Source organism: Myxine glutinosa, chromosome 6 (genome assembly GCF_964187855.1).
Source record: "Myxine glutinosa chromosome 6, kmMyxGlut1.1, whole genome shotgun sequence".
Taxonomy (NCBI): Eukaryota; Metazoa; Chordata; class Myxini; order Myxiniformes; family Myxinidae; genus Myxine; species Myxine glutinosa.
The window spans coordinates 141,267,057-141,280,345 of NC_136266.1; the positions used below are offsets into that span (position 1 = coordinate 141,267,057).

General features: G+C 43.4%; 1 protein-coding gene across 2 annotated transcripts in view; it reads right to left on the reverse strand.

Moving 5' to 3' along the window:
* The window catches only part of LOC137430378 (carbonic anhydrase 2-like), a 43,356-nt gene extending 32,417 nt beyond the window's left edge, over positions 1–10,939 (reverse strand). Inside the window, exon 1 of one of the 2 annotated variants that reach the window (XM_068121212.2) lies at positions 10,808–10,939. In XM_068121212.2, coding sequence (XP_067977313.1) covers positions 10,808–10,874 — 67 coding nt within the window. In that variant the 5' untranslated portion in view covers positions 10,875–10,939. Of the gene's footprint in view, positions 1–1,493; positions 1,565–10,807 lie in introns of those variants that run through there. The other variant, XM_078780591.1, reaches the window with a different exon arrangement.
* Between the last annotated feature and the right edge of the window lie 2,350 nt (positions 10,940–13,289).

Consider the following 13,289-nt stretch of genomic DNA (forward strand, 5'->3'; position numbering starts at 1 on the left):
CAAAGGAAATCCTTGACAAAGTCATAAAATGCTATTTCTAAGCCATGAATCTACAAATCTATATATATAAAGTAGAGTTGGCCTCTGTGTCTGTATCCTGATCTATCTATGATCTCTAAGATCTCGAGAACCCGTGGACGGATTTGCGAGCGGAAAGTACTGTTCGACTCGGGATGGTCCCAGGAATGTCACGGAGACATAAACATTTAAAAAATTTCGGGTTTTAAAATTAGCGTATTATTAGCACTAGCAGAAGAGAGAGGGATTCGAAGGGAGGGAGCGCAGCGCTTCTAGCGCTTCTGACTACAGCACACCTTAAAATTAAAAAAACTTCGGGTTTTAAAATTAGTGTGTTACGCGTAATTAGCGCTAGCAGAAGAGGGAGGGAATCTAAGGGAGGGAGCGCAGTGCTCCCTCCAGCGCTTCTGTTAGCGTAATTAGCGTATTTCGGAACGTTAATTTTTCAACTTCATTATTCGGAATCAGTACGTCCCAGAGAACCTTCGTAACGTTAATTTTTCAACTTCATCCGATTGACATGGGACCAACGGCATGTGACAAAGAGTGAAACATACAGGCTACATTTATTTGACGACAATGAGTTCCGACTTCCGACCTCGGTGGGATGACAGGCTGAGTCAACCCCCCTGGTGTGAAGGGGGAGGAGGAGGGGAGGGGGAAGAGAAGGGGAGGGGAACGAGGGGGAAGGGGATGGGAGGGGGGAGGGGGGAGGGGGAGGGGGAAGGGGGAGGGGGAGGGGGAAGGGGGAGGGGGAGGGGGAAGGGGGAGGGGAGGGGGGGGAGGGGAAAGGGGGGGAGGGGGAGGGGAGGGGCCCTTCTTCCCCTGGGCACCCCCGCACCCTTCCCTCCCCCCCTTCCCCTCCCCCCCTCCCCCCCCTTCCCCTCCCCCCCCCCCCCCCCTTCCCCCTCCCCCCCCCATTCCCCTCCCCTCCTCTTCCCCCTCCCCTCCTCCTCCCCCGCTTCCCCCTCCCCCCCTCCCCCCCCGTTCCCCTCCCCTCCTCTTCCCCCTCCCCTCCTCCTCCCACTCCCGTGCAAAGCCGGGTACCTCTGCTAGTCTTTTATAATCCAACAGTTTATAACTTCAGGCATGCAATGATATGCACAACTTTAAATAAAAAATTAATTTAGACACCTTTATGAACAGAAAACGGCATGGCCTAACAGTAGGCAAGGCCTAAAACATGCACCATGTAGGATCGCCATGCCATACATTTGTGAAAACTGAACGGATTTTCATTCTTTTCCACCGTGTGTTGATATACTTTAGCAACGACCGTAAATAAAAACAGAAATCGAATCGGAATTAAAATGAGGGTGTCAGGCCATCGGGAAGAAAAACTCCATTTTCACCAAAGAACGAAATTCATAAATAAAACGAAATTTCTACAACAGCGATGTATACAGCGATTTGTATGTATGAGGATCAGACATTCGATGATATGAGTGAGGAGAGTGAAAAAATAAATGTTTAACTCTTAATCGTGCAGAAACCGGTGCGGCCTATTCCAAAGTAAGGCTTTTTAAGCATGCTGAAAAAGCTGAAGACCCCTGCGGAGGACAGTGGGCTGACCAAGGATAAAGCCTGTTTTTGTTTTAATTAAATAAGCTGGTTAATTATATCATCAAAAGGGGTGTTTCAACACATCCAAACACCCAGTTTTCATTCATGCACTCCCCTGGAGTTTGATAAGTGTACATGCAAAGTTTGGGCCTGCTAGGTTTAATGGTTTTGGAGTTATGTCTGTCTATGTCTGTCTATATCGGTCTGTCTGTCTGTCTGTCTGTCTGTTTGTCGTGTTATAACTTGAGAACGGATTAACGGATTTCAATAGATCCAACTACGGTGGATTCGGGTAACTCCTGGGAATGTTTGTGATCCCAAAATTTTATTTATTTATTTATTTATTTAAATTTCAAGGGAACATGGATGGACACACGTGTTAAAACTGCAAATGCCAACACGTGACGTTGGTTATCCCTGCACGGTGAGCAGGATCTCCCAGGAATCCTTTTTTTTCTTCCCCCATAGATGAGTCATCGCAGCAAAGATTGGTATTTCCGGTCAGCGAAGCAACGGGTCTATATTCTAGTGGAAATCAAACAAACCTCATTATGTTCAGCAGTTGTTTCCAGATAATTGCGATAACAGAATGGAGTTTTGTGAACATTTCCTTCAGTAATTGATGATTGCCCAGATGTGCTACATACCATTATCTGGTCTGACAAGGCTGTTTTGGTGGTTTTTGGAAACATCCATAACTGCCATTACTCGTCAGGAAGTGATCCAGAAATGATAGTCGAAGACAGCCAAAGTCTATGGGCATTCGTGGCAACCATACACATTCATCTTGGGCCATCGCCCACCTACGAGCAAGAGGAGCCGGTGCAGCATCAAAGCAGCAGAGATGGGAGCAGGATAGCCAAGCGAGCCAGCAGGCTCAGCGCCATGGGGCGCTCCAAGGTGACAGTGACATAGGGCAATAGTAGCAACCGACTGACAGGTAATAGCAGCGGATGGGACATACATGTAGGACAATTTTTGCAGAGCAGGACCATTTACATTTTGATGGTCAAATTATGTGGAGCAATTGGCATTTTAGATGATTTTAGAAAAGTTGGAAAATAAATTGTTTGGAGGAAATTTAGGTGGTTTTAATTGGTTTTCATTTGGCAACTATAAGATTAGGATGTGCTTTTCTCCTCCTCCCTTTTATTGCTCTGGCAGTCATTGGGAATGGGAAATTTTTCAGTGGGAATTAGGGTTAGGGTTAGGGTGAAAACACGTGGTTTGTGGCCCAAGAGGTAGAAGGAGATATATTATATTGAAGGTACTGAGTCTTGGGGCCTCCTGAGCAACTGAGAGATATCAGAGATGCAAGTGGCGTGAGTTATTTAGAAATGAGGGCCCATGTGCTTTAAGAGAGTGCCTGCATCATTGAGTGCCACGTGAGAACAGTGCATGCCAGGAAGAACCCTGTGTTGGAAGTGTTACGAATTCATGTGAATTACTATTCAGGTCTTTGCTTATCAATGTGTAGTCGATTAAAGGTTGTTGTGATTAAAGGGTCAGGAGCCCTTCTGGGAAAAAGGAGACCGGAAACGGAAGGAAAAAGACACGAGGTCCTGGAGAAGCGACGATCTTCTTCTTCTTCCTCGCCGAGCTCCGAGGCGAGGGTATCGATATCGAGCAGCGTCTGACGCTGCGTTGGGAAACCCATCTGGCGAAAGGAATTACCCCTTGACACATCAAGTTGCCGTGGGTTCGTGCACGGAACCCAGCGTCCTACACAGTTCGCCTCACCGTCTACAAGGACGTGTACGGGTCGCACCTGGGGCCTCGCGCACTGGACAAGCCGCGCGTTGCTTTGCCCGCGTTGCTTGGCAAGGAGGTGCGCGCTGCAACCGTTGTTCCCGGTACGGGACGTGCACGTTTGGGAGCACGTCAGCCAGGGGTTCGTTCAACCGCCCGTGTGCGGAGAAGCCGACCATCATCTTGGTCAGGAGGGGCCCAGAGACATTGTGAGGGACAGAGACCAAAGGGGTCGTGAGTACCAAAAGGGGTCGGGAGTGGAGAAAGGGGACACAGATATATAAGATGGCCATCTTAATCATATTGGTGATTGATTGTTGATTGTGGATTGTTGATGGTTGTTGATTGTGGATTCCTTGGGGGAATATATTATTGATTACTCTGGATCCTTGGTGTGGGGTTTCTTATTGACTGGAATTCATAGTGATTGCGTTACGAAAGCGTATAAATCATATATCTTTCGGGCGGGGTGCCTCCCACGGTCCGGGGGTCACCGAGACCAGGTAGTTACCGGGAGGACCACGTAATAGAAGTCAGTGGGTAGGTGCTCAAGGTTAGCCATAAGGACTGAAGTGCCATAAGGGTGCAGAGACAGGTGAGGAGACCTGAGTCGGGACCACATTATCCAGCCAGCTAATTGTGCCAGACCACTGAGTTGGGGAGAATCTGAAGGCCATGCCCAAATTCATAAGATTAGACTGCAAGTCATTGAGTAGGTCTTGTTGGTCATTTGGGCAACTGTAGTAAGTGTAAAAGTAAAACGGAACACGTATTTTCATTCTGTACTAGGGAGTAGATTAGATGCTCTCTTCCGCACCACACAATGAGTGTCTGCCTTTGGTCGAGACAGTTTAGGGTAATTGGCAGTTGAGAGGAACCAATGAGCAGTGTACGTGCCTTTCACCCAACCACTCCATCAGCAAGCTGAGTTGGGTCCCACTGCATCAGCCCGTACCTGGGTTTACCGGCCACACCGTTATTTCCTCTCCAGATAAGAAAAAGCCATATTAGGGGAGGCTGTCCTCCTCCCTGCTGCCGAATCACCCACCGAAATATCCAGCCAGCCAGTAATACCAAGCCGCAAGACTGCAGCTGAGCATCGCTGCTGCCTGCCTGCCAAGACCAGCTGGCGGCCATTGCAATAAACAATTTATCTGGTATCTGACTTTTGTTTGCAGGACCCATGGCCCATGAACTGTTTTACTGCCATGGACACTCTGGTGCCCCACATTACCTTGTTGCCCCCTTCTCCATGAACTCTGAATGTTATTGGTTCCTGTGCAACCTTTATTAAGTACAAATGGTTATCCTCAGAGCTATTTCACCCAAAAATTTTTTGTAAATTTTCTTAGGGATGGATACGTCTGAATTAAAGGATCCTGGCTGACAGAATAGGTAAACGACCACATCCTCTACACTTTCAATGTTTTCAATATTATAGTATGGCAGAAATGTTGTTAAAGCGTCATTTCCACCTTGTCTCGGCCCAGCTTCAGGTGAGACATGGGGCGAGTCCAAGTGGAAGTACCTAATCATAATCAATGATGTCTCTCCCTCTCTGGAAGTCCTCTTTATCTATTTGCTGATGAACCTCTTTGCAGACCTTGATAGAATCATGAGCTGGTCAAACACTTAGAACTTGGAGAATGTCTTTAAATCCTGACAAATCTCCTTTCTGGTCTTGTACCCTTTGTCCTTTCAGTGCTCTGTCCACTGCTTCACCTCTCACCCCAAGGTGTCTGCAGGGTGCAAGCGGTTTGCCAATAACCTCCTTGTGTTGAAACTCCAAAAATCCAGAATCCCTGCTCGCCTCCAGTCATTCTTTTCAAGGTTCCCCCAACCAGTGCAACTAACTTCCTCAGTATCTTCAATCTCATTCTTCCCTCCAGGACTTCAAGACATCTGTTCACCACCATTTCAGATCATCCCCATCCACAACCATTGTATTCTTTACCCTTCCCCCTACAACTCCCACCACACCCTCTACCCTCCACGAGCCCACCTCTTTCCAAGTTTTCAGTCTTTCCTTCCTGAGAGTTTGCGGCTGTATTCATATCATTCACCTCCTGTGTTCTGCCCTCGCCCTCATTCTTCCACACATCCATTTCGCCAGGTCTCGCTCTATTTTGTCCCTCAACCCCGCCGTGTTTGAGTCCCCCTCTCATTTCATGTTGTCGCTCCTGGTCCATTTCACGTTCCAGCTCTTCCACGAGCCTCGACACCATTAAAAAAATGCGTGTTGAACGAACCTGCTCGGCATCCTGAGAGTTTATCTTCGGCGGTTTTGCATCGCCCATTAGCGATACAGAGTCCATTACAATATATGTATATGGAGTCGTCCTTAAAACGTAAAAACTGAAAAGCAGACGAGAATGATTGCGTGTTGATGGGGGCATGACAGTTTGCTTTCTGCAGATTTCATTTCAAACTAGAACGGCACTCGGTAGAGCGCATACCTCCGCCAGGCTAAAACAATTTAAGTTTTGTATCCCATTGATAGGCCGGATCTGGATCAGGAACCAAAATTGAATCGACCTGAACCAAAATTGAATCAGCTGTCCTAATTGTCACCTACCCAACTCATCCACCAAGTTTTGTCATAATCCTTCCACAATTTGAAAATGAAATATCATGAGCTATGTATCGTTTTTGTCCCTCTAGTCGGGTTCACTATGTTTTTTCGTTCAAAATTTTGGTAGATTAGCAAAACTATACATTTATGGAATATTCAGAGCATGAGGAATCCAAAAATTAATGTTTGCATTTGCAATTAATGTTTGCATTTGCATAGACACCTTTGTGAAAATGACCCTCAGGATAGTGATGAAGATCTGTAAAAGCATATTCCTGAACGGTGTAGACCTCGTAGATCCTGTAAATATGACTTATAGTTCAATCTGATACTAACAAGGCTGATTTCTTGCTTTATAAACCCATACCGATAACTTCAAAGGACTTGCAATATCATGTATTATGTAATACAGTTAATATATCACAAATATAAAGACAATGGTTTTCGATTAACTTTGTTTGTTGCTTTTCTATAACCCTGAGCACTATTTTGAGGCCTTTATTGGATTCCTTGACCCAGAAAATATAGGATTAGCATATTTAATGAAGTCTCTAGGTTGACTAGAAGCCGAGATAGCGCAAAATATGTATTTTATGGCGGCCATTTTCAAAATCCAAAATGGCGGCCATGCAGGTGTCTGTGCAAATGGCAACATTGATTTTCGGATTCTCCATGCTCTGATGATTCCAAAAATGTATAGTTTTGCTAATCTCCCAAAATTTTGAACGAAATTATATTTGTTAACATAGTGAACCTGACTACTCTGTCAATGTTGAAGATCCACTTTAAATTATTCTCGTATCTCGATCCGGATCTTCACCAAAATTGAATCAACTCGTCCAGGTCACACACCCAACCTGTCCAACCAAGCTTCGATATCCATGCACAACGTTTTGAGATATTCTGCTCACAGACAGACAGATAAGCAAGCAGGGGTGAAAACAACTTCTGTCCACCTTTGGTGGCAGAGATAATTAGCTCGATTTTAAACACAGCTTCCAAATGCCCTTTCTCCATTTTGGCCCACTCAGCATGGCCACTGCACATGTCAGATCTGGCTTTTAATTACTCCCGCCAGGGAGTAATGCATTCGATCGTGTCCGTGTGTGTGTGTGTGCGTGTGTGTTCGTGTGTTTGTAAACAGGATATCTGGAAAAGTTCTCAACGGATTTGGATGAAAGTTGGTGGGATGATTGCCCTTGGGATAAGGAAGAATTGATTAGTTTTTGGGGAAGCTCAGGATATTATTCCCGATCCAGGAATTTTTTGAAGGATTGTTTACCATTGGAAGATAGGGCTCATTTTTTTTAACATTATCTTCTATATATTCTATATTTAACATTGTGATATGAAAACAGTTTTCCTATTTGTTGTAAATGTAGTTTAAACTCGTGGTTATGCGTTAGAGCGGTGTATTTTGTTAGCAGTGTCGTCTTCAAGGTTCTTTATTTTTTTTTCTAATAAAGACATTTTCTGTCATTTTAAAACCACCAAAGTGTTTATTCTGTTTCCCCGTTTCATAAAATGTATCGGTTGATACGTATAATCCTTTAAAACTGTTTTTTAATATATTTTTTGTTTGTTTACCTCAAAGAGACATCAACATTTACCTCAGCGAATGTCAATCGCGGTGTCAGTATTTGATGAACTTATAAAGACCGGTGAGTTATAGGTGTGACCAGCATGTGCACGGGATTCTTCCCAGAAGAATGAGTGGTCGCATTAGCTTGTGCGACTTAAAATGAGCGAGTTTTGTTTTCACGTTTGGGCCAGTTTTACATGTTGTATCCCTAAGGAATGAAACGAACGTTTTTCCTGGCTTACAATTTTATTTGAAGTCACACATGCCTCAAAATACACTCACTTATATAGAATTGAACGCTGAATCCGAAAATGTAAGTGAAATTGCCTTGTTTTTTTTTAAACATTCTCTTCTATATATTCTAAATATATATCTGTGCAGTGTCTGTCTTGTGTTGTCTTGTGTTGTCACTGAACTACTCCCTCAAACTTTTGTGAAATCGTACTATTCCAACTTGACCCACGGCGGGAGTATGCGCTCTACTGAGTGGCGTTCTAGTTGTCACTGAAATAGTGAGAACTTATGAGATATCAAGTGCATCTACCTTCCTTCCGAAAAGCACTATACTGACCATGCAATAAAATAACATGGAAATTACTTAGAACTTCCTGTATATGTATCCCTATTCTCCTATTTCCTGATGCAGATTCCATATGGCTGCAGTCTAAAATTAGAACGGCACTCAGTAGAGAGCATATATACCTCCACCTGGTTGGCCATATCACTCAATGGTGAAGAATGACTTTAAAAATTACACAAGCTGGATCCGGATCTTCACCAAAATTGAATCGATTCTTCCTTGTCAGACACCCAATCTGTCCAACAGGTTTCGTCCAAATCTGTCTGCAACTTTTTGAGATATCTAGCTGCCATGTATCGTTTTTGGCCCGATCTCCAAATGGTGAAGAAGCACTTCAAAAATTCTACTAGCCGGATCCGAATCTTCACCAAAATTGAATCGATTCTTGCTGGTCACACACACAACATGTCCAACAAGTTTCGTCCATAACCATCCGCAACTTTTTGAGATATCCTGCTATGTGTCGTTTTGGCCCAATCTCCAAATAGTGAAGAATCACTTACAAAATTCTACTAGCCGGATCGGATTCCGGATCTTCACCAAAATCTAATCATTTTGTCCATGTCACATACGCTACATCTCTGCCAAATTTCGTCTGAATCCGTCCACAAATTTTTCAGATATTTTGTTCACAAACAAACAGACAGACAGACAGACAGACAGGGGTGAAAACATAACCTCCATCCGCCTTTGGTGGCGGAGGTAACAACGGGTTGTTCTGAAAGAGCAGAAGGCTATTTTGGCAAACCGGGGTCAATGGACAGGGAAGTACTGTAGGTGTGGTTCATGGTTCTATTAGTCCTAACAGGTTGTACGCACACTCACCTCTAAGCTGTATAGGTTGGAATCCCGACCCAGCTATAACTGGCATCTCACCTTCCAGTGTTTCACCGATGTGCCCCTCGGACAGACGGTAAACGGGGGTCCCATCTGCCAGCATTTGTTGGTGAACGTTGTCCCACGGTGTGGGACACGATGTCCTTCGCAAAAAGTATGCGAGCTGTCGTCGGCACAGCTGCTCCCTTAGCCAATGATGCTACCCTGCAGCCTGGTGCTACATACGAACAAACGAACTAGGGTTCTAACATGGTAATGCCCAATCATGGTTATCCATCACCACCCTCCACAACAGCTCAATCTTCAACTATCGGGGACACCTCTTCGTGGTGGTTGTACCCCCCCAGTGCTGATTGGTCTCAATGGACCAGCCCTTTCCCTCTTGTCTCTCTCTTTCTCTTTCTCTCTCTCTCTCTCTCTCTCTCTCTCTCTCCCTCTCCCTCTCTCTCTGTCTAACTCTGTCGTGGTCCTGACTTCCAAGGTCGAAAATCTCATGGAATACCAATCGGACAAATCCCATAAAATCACACAGGAAATTGAACCAGTAGGATCTACTGGTTTCAATAAGGAAAGTGAAATACTGGACCAGTAGAAAATAACAATAAAAACCCAGTAGGTAAATGGGACCAGTAGGAGACCAATAGAATACCAATATATAAATGCAAAGGATTAAAAATAACCAATTGACATACTGTATGTGGGAAAATTATGGCAAACTCGGGATTGAACCCAGATCCTCTGGGGAACTATAGCAGTACTCTGTCATCTGAGATATCAATACGGAACTGTGTGTTTTGCATTTTTGTTTCTAACAAAATATAGTTAAAGTATTTTGCTTGGTCTATGGGTTTTCAGACCAGTTAACTCTAATTGTTTCTGCAGGACCAGTTGACCCTAAAGATTGGTTTATATGGGATTCGGACCAGTTAACTCTAATGGTCTCTGTTGGTTTCAACCGAATCTGGTTAGGTTTATCTACCGGTTCCTGTGGAATCCAATAAAAACCTCCATTTCCAAAAGAGACCCATATAAATGTCCTCCTGATCTATCTCTATTGGTTGATATGGGATTTTCGACCTGGGTTCGTGAAGGTGGGTTACACCATCCTGGATGTGGGGGATCTCTGGGTCACTCCAGGGAGATTGATTGGCTGTCTCTGTGTCACAGGATTGTTCAACAGAACTGTCCGGGTCTATACAACAACAACAATAACAGATCGATCTCCATCAAGTCCATCGGCATCATTTTTGACAGGTAAAATAATTATATTTTCCATTTTATCGTGTTCAATATCGTTTTTCTATGTCCATCGTCATTACGATTAAGATATCTACTCCAAGTCGACTTTCACCATGCCAAATCTAAAGACGTATGAGTGACTATACATGGGATTTAAAGGCATTGTGCTGTACAGTAGAAGCGACAGCCCCAAATAAATGATATAATAACCAGTTTTCGTTCCATCAACATTTCACGATTTCAGGTGCTCTTTAGAACATATGTTAGATGATCATATATACCCAGTTGGTATATATACCCAGGTTATATGTACCCAATGTTGGCATTTGGTCAATTGGTCACAAGCGCATTGTTGACGTCAGGGTGACGTTGTTTATCGGTTGCAAACTCGACGTCTGTTTTCCAACGTTGGCCCAACGTTGGTTTTTGACGTTGACCCAACCACAGTGCTGACGTTGCACCAACGTTGGCCCAACGTTGTCGTAACACAAGTTGGTTATACAACAGATTAGGGAAAATAAAAAACAATATAATAATCATCATCATAAGTTGACTTTTCCTTCCAGAAGACATGTTGCACCTGCAGGATGTAGTTGTTACAATTAATCTATAAAATCTCACTTTGCAAAATAATATTTTCCACGATTTCAACAGTTATGCCACTTACCTGGCTTTGAGCTGCTTATGCGGACACAGAGCAGTGAAAAAAGTACGAATACCAACATGGCTACCATGAGATTACAACTACCAACAGGTATGAGTCAAAGATGTGGTGAAGTATGAGATCACAGAGTAATGTGGAATTTAGAGCAGAAAAAGGGAGTTATTATACAAGGAGTTGATTAAATATATCATTAACTAGTTATATAGACACAAGGATGGGAGATTATGCACTGGATTTGTAATTTTTGAAATTTGCTCAATTTCCTGTCTGCTTTTAAAAACCCAACTCCAAGGACATTATACGGGTAATTACTGGGTGGAAACTGGATCATTGACAACCTTCTTGAAAGGTCAAATGCAAAGAGAGACCCTCTCATCCACCTTTCATAAAGCTTCACCACCCGAGGCTACCTGGAGATGCCAAATGTACTTGAGGTACAAAATGACAAATGCGCTCCCTGATTCTTCAACTCATTAGAATTACCTTGGCTGGTCCTCATACCATAGGCCATCATGCTGTTCGAAAGCAACAGTTATTGTAAAAAAATTTTTTTTGCTGTAATTGTTCAATTAATTGTGTAATTATGTGGATTACCAGAGTAGATGTCAATGTATAATCGCAGTATATGAAGGATATCATATTCCAATGTTTGACAAGATGTTGGAAGGAAATGAAAAGCAGGCGCAGTAGGGGTCAAAAATTAAAATAAAAAACTCCCATGTAACTATTTTGCAAAATTAATGTATTAATAATTGGGGGCTATGTGATGTTATCCCTTCCTGTGTGGGGATGACATGGGTGGAGAAAGACAGTGACCCAGCATAAGGTTCTTCCATTGCATTTTACACAGCAGCACCATCAAGTCAGCCGATAACTGATAACCGATGGCGAGACTGAGGACTTCTGGAAACGACTTCTGTAAGTAGCCAATCAACTAAGGAAATAGGAAATATGGAAATATGAGGATTTTCAAGGAAAACTTTCCATCCGTCATAACCCATTTTTTTTTCTTTGTATACAAGATCGAGGCTCGTGAAAGAGCTAACCTTAATCACGCAAAAAATCCAACAGACAAAAACATAATAAGGGGAGCGGTAGATAAGATTGGGAGAGAGGGGGAAGCACACAAACACAACATTTGAGAAAAGGGTCATCGGGAGATCTGTGGAAGGGAGAGGGCTTGGGGGGAGAAGGCGTGTTAAAGGGGGTGGGAAGGAGAAGTATAAAACACTTGGACACTGCAAGGACTTCCAGGAAAGAAGTTGGTATTTAAAAAAAGTGTATCTGGGGTGAATTAGCGGGGGTAGAAAAGATGAAGGTTTTGGATTGGGGAAGATAAGAGATGGTGGTGAACTGCTGTTTTAAAGAACTGGAGGGAGGAGTGGGATTGAAGAGAGTGAGGGAGTTTGTTCCAGAGGTGGGAGAAAAGAGGAATGAAAGAGTGAAGGTGAGCAGAGAGTCTATTGTTATCGAATTGAAGGTCATGGTACAAATGAGGAATTATAAATTTGGCTTTGCTCCAGGTTGTTCAGCAATGAATGCACCTGCAACCTCTTCGTCATTGGAGTGCACTGCCATTGTCACTGTTATTGGAAACGTGTGTGTGTGTGTGTGTGTGTGTGTGTGTGTGTGTGTGTGTGTGTGTGTGTGTGTGTGTGTGTGTGTGTGTGTGTGTGTTAGTTGCCGGAAAAAATTCCGGCAAGTATGTTGTTTGATTGGTTTGTTTGTCTGTTTGTGCGCAGTACTACGTCTACATCGTTGCACATAGCATCGCCATACTTTGCACACATATTTGTCTTGCGCTGGAATAGACTGTGCCCAATTTGTAACTCTCTAGGCCCAAGGTCAAGCTCAAGGTCACCCAAAACGTGAAATCAGGGGGGTAGAGTTTTCATTTAAAATACATTTCAAACCACTATAACTCTAAAAGGACAAGAGATATGCATACACTTACTGTTACTGACATATGGGAAGTCACATACGACATTTCATTTGGTACCATGACCTTTGACCTTGAGTGACCTTGAAAGGTGAAACTCAAGGTCAAAAATTGTTTTTTTACTAATAACTCCGTCAAACATTATCCAATTCCTTTCTAACCAACACCCCTGAAAAAAAGTACATTCCGGCAAGTCCTCGGTCTCTGATCGATTTCTAGTCTCTTTGTCTGTCTGTTTGATTGTTTGTTTGTCCGCACAGAATAAATGTGATTTTCTCTGCAACCGTTGGTCTGATTGACAGGAAATTTTCACCATAGGTGCAACTCCACCTGTATAATTTTTTTATGATAATTATGACGTCATAGGTCACGTGTTTCGGCCGCCATAGTGGAAAAATCGAAAAATCCTGCACCTCTATATCTCCAAAAGCGCCGAATAGAAAAAATTGAGACATGGCTCATTGTAAAGAACTCTCCATGGGGAATAAAATATGTTAATGATGATGTAATAGGTGCCTCCATTATGACATCATAATTCGACAAGTA